This window comes from Mandrillus leucophaeus, unplaced genomic scaffold (genome assembly GCF_000951045.1).
Source record: "Mandrillus leucophaeus isolate KB7577 unplaced genomic scaffold, Mleu.le_1.0 Scaffold820, whole genome shotgun sequence".
Taxonomy (NCBI): domain Eukaryota; kingdom Metazoa; phylum Chordata; class Mammalia; order Primates; family Cercopithecidae; genus Mandrillus; species Mandrillus leucophaeus.
Window position 1 is genome coordinate 90,700 of NW_012108920.1, and position 5,963 is coordinate 96,662.

A 5,963-nucleotide genomic window follows, 5' to 3' on the forward strand; every position below is an offset into this window, starting at 1 on the left:
AAAAAAAAGTAATCAGTTTGGCCCTGAGTGGGTGACACTTCAAAAGAAAGCTTTCATTTATTGGTTGGAGCAAATTGAGAAGCTGGGCGTGGCCAAGTGGGAAGAACCTTGGGAGGCCTGGTTCCAGCCCTGCTCTGCCTTGGTGTCACGTTTCTCACGTGTATAATGTGAATGCTTAGACTAGATGGTCTCCAAGATCTTCCCTAAAACACATTGTAGTTTCTAGAAAGCTAATTACAGTCTTGTCTTTCAGCCCCTTCACTCCTGGGCCTCCCAGTAAGAATGATCTTCCTGAGACCTAGCCTGTAAGAGACTCAGATGGACAGGCAGTTTGTTTTTTTGGACCTGACTTAATCAGCAGACCTTCAGAGTTTAGGGAAGGGTTCAAGGTCAGAGGTCTACTGAAATTCAGTAGCTCCAGTGACAGTGGTGGATGGATGGTCCCAGCACACTGCCCTGTGGAAAACAGGCACTGTATTCAGAGAGGTGGGCCAGCCAGAGCAACATCCCCAGTGCCTCCATGTGCCATCTGTGGCGCTGTCTCGGGAGGGCATCTGCATTTACTATGAGTGTGTGTCACTGTTCTGCCATTAACAGATAGCTGTATTTACCAAACCAGAGTCACGAAGCTTTGAGGACCGTAACAGATCCCCAATCCAGCACCTTCATTTTATATTCAGGAAACCTGGGTCCCAAGACGGTGAAGGCTGGTTCAGAGAAAAGCCAGGAAGGCAAGCCCAGTTTCCTAAGTTCTGAAGGGGCTTTGGGGGGCATCTAGGAGTCTCAGAGCCCTGCAGGGCCTGCAAGATAGTCATAGTGGGGAGTATTGTCAATTTCTTTTAAAAAACCGAATGGAAACTGTACATTTACCATGATACTGGATGATACTGACACACAAGCCAAATAACACAGAGGGGTCTGTGCCTTCTGTGTGGAAAGCGAGTGAGTTGCTGTGGCTGCTCTTCTCTCACAGTGTTCAGTAGCCCTGGTTATTGATTATAGTCACTGCTGAAAATGGAGAAACATTTTATTTAATACTATGCCTGGGTCTCATACCTATGATCCCAGCACTTTGGGAGGCCAAGGCAGGAGAATCACTTGAGCCCAGGAGTTTAAGACCAGCCTGGGCAACATAGTGAGACTCTTGTCTCTACAAATTTTTATTTTAATTTTTTTAAATTAGGCCGGGTATGTGGCTCACACCTATAATCCCAGCACTTTGGGAGACCGAGGTGGGCAGATCGCTTGAGCCCAGGAGTTTGAGACCAGCCTGGGCAACGTGGTGAAACCCCGTCTCTACAAAAAATACAAAAATTCGCCGGTTGTAGTGGTGCGCAACTATAGTCCCAGCTACTCAGGAGGCTGAGGCAGGAGGATCACTTGAGCCCAGAAGTTCGAGGCTGTAGTGAGCTATGATCACACCACTGCACTTGAGCCTGGGTGACAGAGCGAGACACTGTCTCAAAAATAATAATAAAAATTAAAAATAAATTTTAAAATTAAAAGTATATACTATGTTGGGTAGATAAAATGGGAAAAATAATAGAAGTGGTCCTTCATAGGGTGAAGTTCAGAGTTGCTGAGCATTTGGCAGATGAGTAAAGAGACCCAGAAAATGGGAAGTGATCCCAGGTTACAGATGGAGCCAGCACCTAGCACCCAGTCTACTGGCCATCCCCTGCAATGTGACTCCGAAGCGATCATACTTGAAAAGTCAGTGAGACAATAGGGTACCCTCATAAAATCTTTAGGACTAGATTTATTTTCCTTAAGGAAGTCACACTCTCAGTACTTGGTACAAGCAAACTGAAGCCATTGTTTGAGTCAGTGATGCTTTATATAGCAGTCTGGTGATTGCCAATAATCTGGTGATTGCCTTGTAAACCTTTTGGAAAATTCCTTTGGTATCCCTGGTTGGGGTTTTGTTACTAAACAAAGCAGCACAGGCCATGGGGGAAATTATCTGGCATCTGTCTAAAATTAAAAGACCTTTTTGGTGTTTATTGCATCGTAAAAATATCAAAGTCTTGTCCTTAAGATAAAAGAAGGTCAAGGAGGCCTTGCATTTCTGGAAAGTGCCAGAGATCCTTAGTCCAAAATCAAAATCACCACGAGTTGCTTGCTAAGCTCTGGGGGCCTCCCACTCAGGCATCTGCCCAGGCGTTTCGGAACTTGGTTCTGTTGTCAGGATGCACACATGCAGGCCAGATGTGCACTGCTGGTGAACCCTTCGTATCAGCAGAATGTGTTTTAATGCTGCGGAAAGCTTGGCGCCTGGGGGCCACCTCGAGGCCTGTTTGTCTGTTGCTTGATGCAGTCTGCACCAGGACCCTCCCCTTCCCTGGGGTGCTGCGACCCTCATAATGAGCCTTCTTGCTTTACTCATAGGTGGGAAACTACCTCCGTATGTTCCGAGGTTCTCTGTACAAGAGATACCCCTCACTCTGGAGGCGACTAGCCACTGTGGAAGAGAGGAAGAAAATAGTTGCATCGTCACATGGTAAAAAAACAAAACCTAACACTAAGGGTGCGTCTTCACGAGGGTTTGTAAACCTGTTTCAAAACCACTCGCTTATGTCATGAAGATAAAACGTTTTCACTCCAGAGTGTCTTCACTGCAGCCTTGGCCTTAGTTGGGCAGGGAGCATCCCAGGGGTGGGCCGCCCTGTGAGCACTCCAGGCGAGGAAGCGGCTCCAGGGAGCCATTGGTGGTCCACTGTCAGGTATTCCAGCAGGGCCAGTGGGTACGTGAGCAGGCCGGGGCCGGGACACTAGCAGGTGCTGTGAAGACATGTTGGTCTCAAAACGTTTTAGGAATGCTGCGATGCTCTGCCATCTGCCGTGGGTGTGTCGCCATAATCATCTTCCATGCAGCCCAAGTGGCGGGTGGTGGTCCCAGCTCCCACTCCCCTCTGGGGCTTTCACCGCTTGCTTCCCAGAGCACATCCATCCCATAGCACTTCATCCTGGCAGCCAGTGTGCTAGAGCTCATGTGCATGTCCCTGCTCCTGGTGGCCTGCGTGTGCCTGGGGCTTGCTAGTTGAGCCGCCCAACACTAGTGAAACTAGTGGGCTTTGGGTCACGGCAGCTCTGTGCAGGGTGAAAGGGTGCTCGTCAGACACTCTGGGGGCTCTGCAGGAGACACTCCCATGGAGACATTTGGGTATGGTCACAGCATGTCCTTTGGCAGGTGGCGAAACTGCTTCCCACGTGGCAATGGCGCCTTGTAGAGAGCTGCCCTGGGCCTGGGTGTGTCTGTGAGCACGTGCGCGATGCTTCGTAGTCTGCGCTGTTTGTTTGTGTCTGTAGGTGCTGCTGTGGTTTTGTCCACTGCGGGAAAGTAGTGGTTCTTTTAATGCAGGAGCCGGAGCTTCTTTTTGATCCGCTGCTATGACATTTCTACTCACTTGCTTAAAACAGTTTCCTTTTTGTTCCCCCTCCTCCCCCAGCAGAGCATCAGTCGCTAACACAGTGAGTCCCCGGCTTTGCTTCCCCCTCCGCAAGTCCCTGGGCTAAGTCTTGGGAGATACCTTCCCCATAAGCGATTGATTTCTCCAGGAGAAGCCAGACTGGGCCCACAGACAGATAGCTCTTGACGGAGGTTCCCCGGAAGAGCGAGGGGTCGAGCTGCCTAGAATCTGTCCTGCTTTCCAGGCAGCCCATCTGGACCGGCTCGGGGATAGAAATTCGGGTTTGGTGTGAAGCAGCTCTTTCCAACTCTCTGGGCTCTTGTTTTAAAAGAAAAGCATTCTTCATCTCTCATTCCATCTCCCCACCTCGCATCGTGTTGTGGATTGTGGTGGTGTCAGACCTCTTCCCACTGGGGTGTTACTCTGGGGCCTTTCTTTTCCCGAGTGAGGACCAAGGTGTCCCCGCTGGTCGTGCTGTATTGTAGTTGCTGGTGCTGCCCTGAGCACTCCCCTCTGCCCCTGAGCCAGTGCGCCTGGTGCAGATTAGTCTAAATCAGTCCCTTTGGAGGCTCTACCCAGCAGGACTTGTAAGTAAAGCACTCAGTCCAGATTGCCCTTTTGGAAGAGGCCAGCATTCGGTAGTAGTGAGTTTGACACCTTGCTTTTCCCACCTCCCGCATGCGAGGACCTTGATGTGCTGCATCCACTTGGCTGGCTGCTGTGTGCCACTGCCACCAGCAGAGTGACCCAGTGATGTCTGTCTGTTGCAGATCACGGATACACAACTCTAGCCACCAGTGTGACCCTGTTAAAAGCCTCGGAAGTGGAAGAGATTCTGGACGGCAATGATGAGAAGTACAAGGCTGTGTCCATCAGCACAGAGCCCCCCACCTACCTCAGGTAATGCGTTCCTGGCCAAGGCATCTCTGGGGACATCTGTGGGGTCTTTTCTCAGACTCAAGAACTGGTTGGGTTGAAGTTAAATTGAAACACCTTTTTTTTTTTTTTTTTTGAGATGGAGTTTCACTCTTGTTGCCCAGGCTGGAGTACAGTGGCATGATCTCAGCTCACTGCAACCTCCACCTCCCGGGTTGAAGCGATTCTCCTGCCTCAGCCTCCCGAATAGCTGGGATTATAGGCATACGCCACCATGCCCAGCTAATTTTGTATTTTTGGTACAGATGGGGGTCTCTCCATGTTGGTCAGGCTGTTCTTGAACCCGACCTCAGGTGATCCGCACGCCTTGGCCTCCCAAAGTGCTAGGATTAAAGGTGTGAGCCACCACGCCTGGTCCTAATTTTTGGATTGAAACACTTTTTAACCGTTCCCTCTGTTTTTATACATTTTCTTAGCCAGGTTTCTAAGTTTCTTCTGTATCATTGGAATTTGTAAGAAATGTAAGCCAAGTCCTGGATTCCAGGGAACAGTTATGAATGCTTGGAAAGCGGGACTCTGCGAGGCACAGTGGCTTACGCTTGTAATCCCAGCACTTTGGGAGGCCGAGGCATTGCTTGAGGCCAGGAGTTCAAGACCAGCCTGGGGCAACACAGCAAGACCTCATCTCTTAAAAAACAAATAAGTGGGACCAATTTGTCAGAAAAATTAGTGACTCACATAAACTCACAAAAGAAACAACAATAGATTTGAATGTATAAAAACTTAGAACCTGGTTGGGCGTGGTGGTTCACGCCTATAATCCCAGCACTTTGGTAGACCGAGGCGGGCAGATCACCTGAGGTCGGGAGTTCGAGACCAGCCTGACCAACATGGAGAAACCCTGTCTCTACTAAAAATACAGAATTAGCCAGGTGTGGTGGCGCATGCCTGTAATCTAAGCTACTCAGGAGCCTGAGGCAGGAGAATTGCTTGAACCCGAGAGGTGGAGATTGCAGTGAGCCAAGATCGCACCATTGCACTCCAGCCTGGGCAACAAGAGTGAAACTCCATCTCAAAAAAAACAAAACAAAACAAAACTTAGAACCTTTAGAAGAGTATTTATAGTAACAATTAAAAAAGCAAGTAATTGGAAAGTTACAATGTTATATCTAGAATCTATACATCTAGATTTATACAACGAACTTGGATACCCCAACAAATAGATAAAAGATGGTCCATACCTTGAAGTACAAGGGAGTAAACAAACATGGAAAGAATTTGCCCTCGTGTAATTTCAAAAATTCCAACCATAAGACTGAGCATGGTGGCTTATGCCTGTAATCTCAGCACTTTGGGAAGTCAAGGCAGGAGGATCACCTGAGTCCAGGATTTGACTCTGTTGCCCAGGAGACCAGCCTGAGCAACATAGTGAGACCTTATCACTACTGAAGGTTAAAAAAATTAGCTGGGTGTGGTGATCACACCACTCTCCTCTCGCCTGGGTAACAGAACGATACCCTGTCTCTTAAAAAAAAAAGGCTAGGCATGGTAGCTCACGCCTGTAATCTCAGCACTTTGGGAGGCTGAGGCGGGCAGATCACCTGAGGTCAGGAGTTTGAGACCAGCCTGACCAACATAGTGAAGCCCCATCTCTACTGAACATACAAAATTGGCCGG

At 48.9% G+C, this 5,963-nt stretch overlaps 1 protein-coding gene across 3 annotated transcripts in view; it reads left to right on the plus strand.

Annotated features, from left to right (window-relative positions):
* Nucleotides 1–2,369: 2,369 nt before the first annotated feature.
* The window catches only part of SMARCB1 (SWI/SNF related, matrix associated, actin dependent regulator of chromatin, subfamily b, member 1), a 36,898-nt gene continuing 33,304 nt past the window's right edge, over nt 2,370–5,963 (plus strand). The window contains exons 1-2 of one of the 3 annotated variants that reach the window (XM_011967962.1): nt 2,370–2,527; nt 4,181–4,310. In XM_011967962.1, coding sequence (XP_011823352.1) covers nt 2,407–2,527; nt 4,181–4,310 — 251 coding nt within the window. In that variant the 5' untranslated portion in view covers nt 2,370–2,406. The remainder of the gene's footprint in view (nt 2,528–4,180; nt 4,311–5,963) is intronic. The other 2 variants (XM_011967963.1, XM_011967961.1) reach the window with 2 other exon arrangements.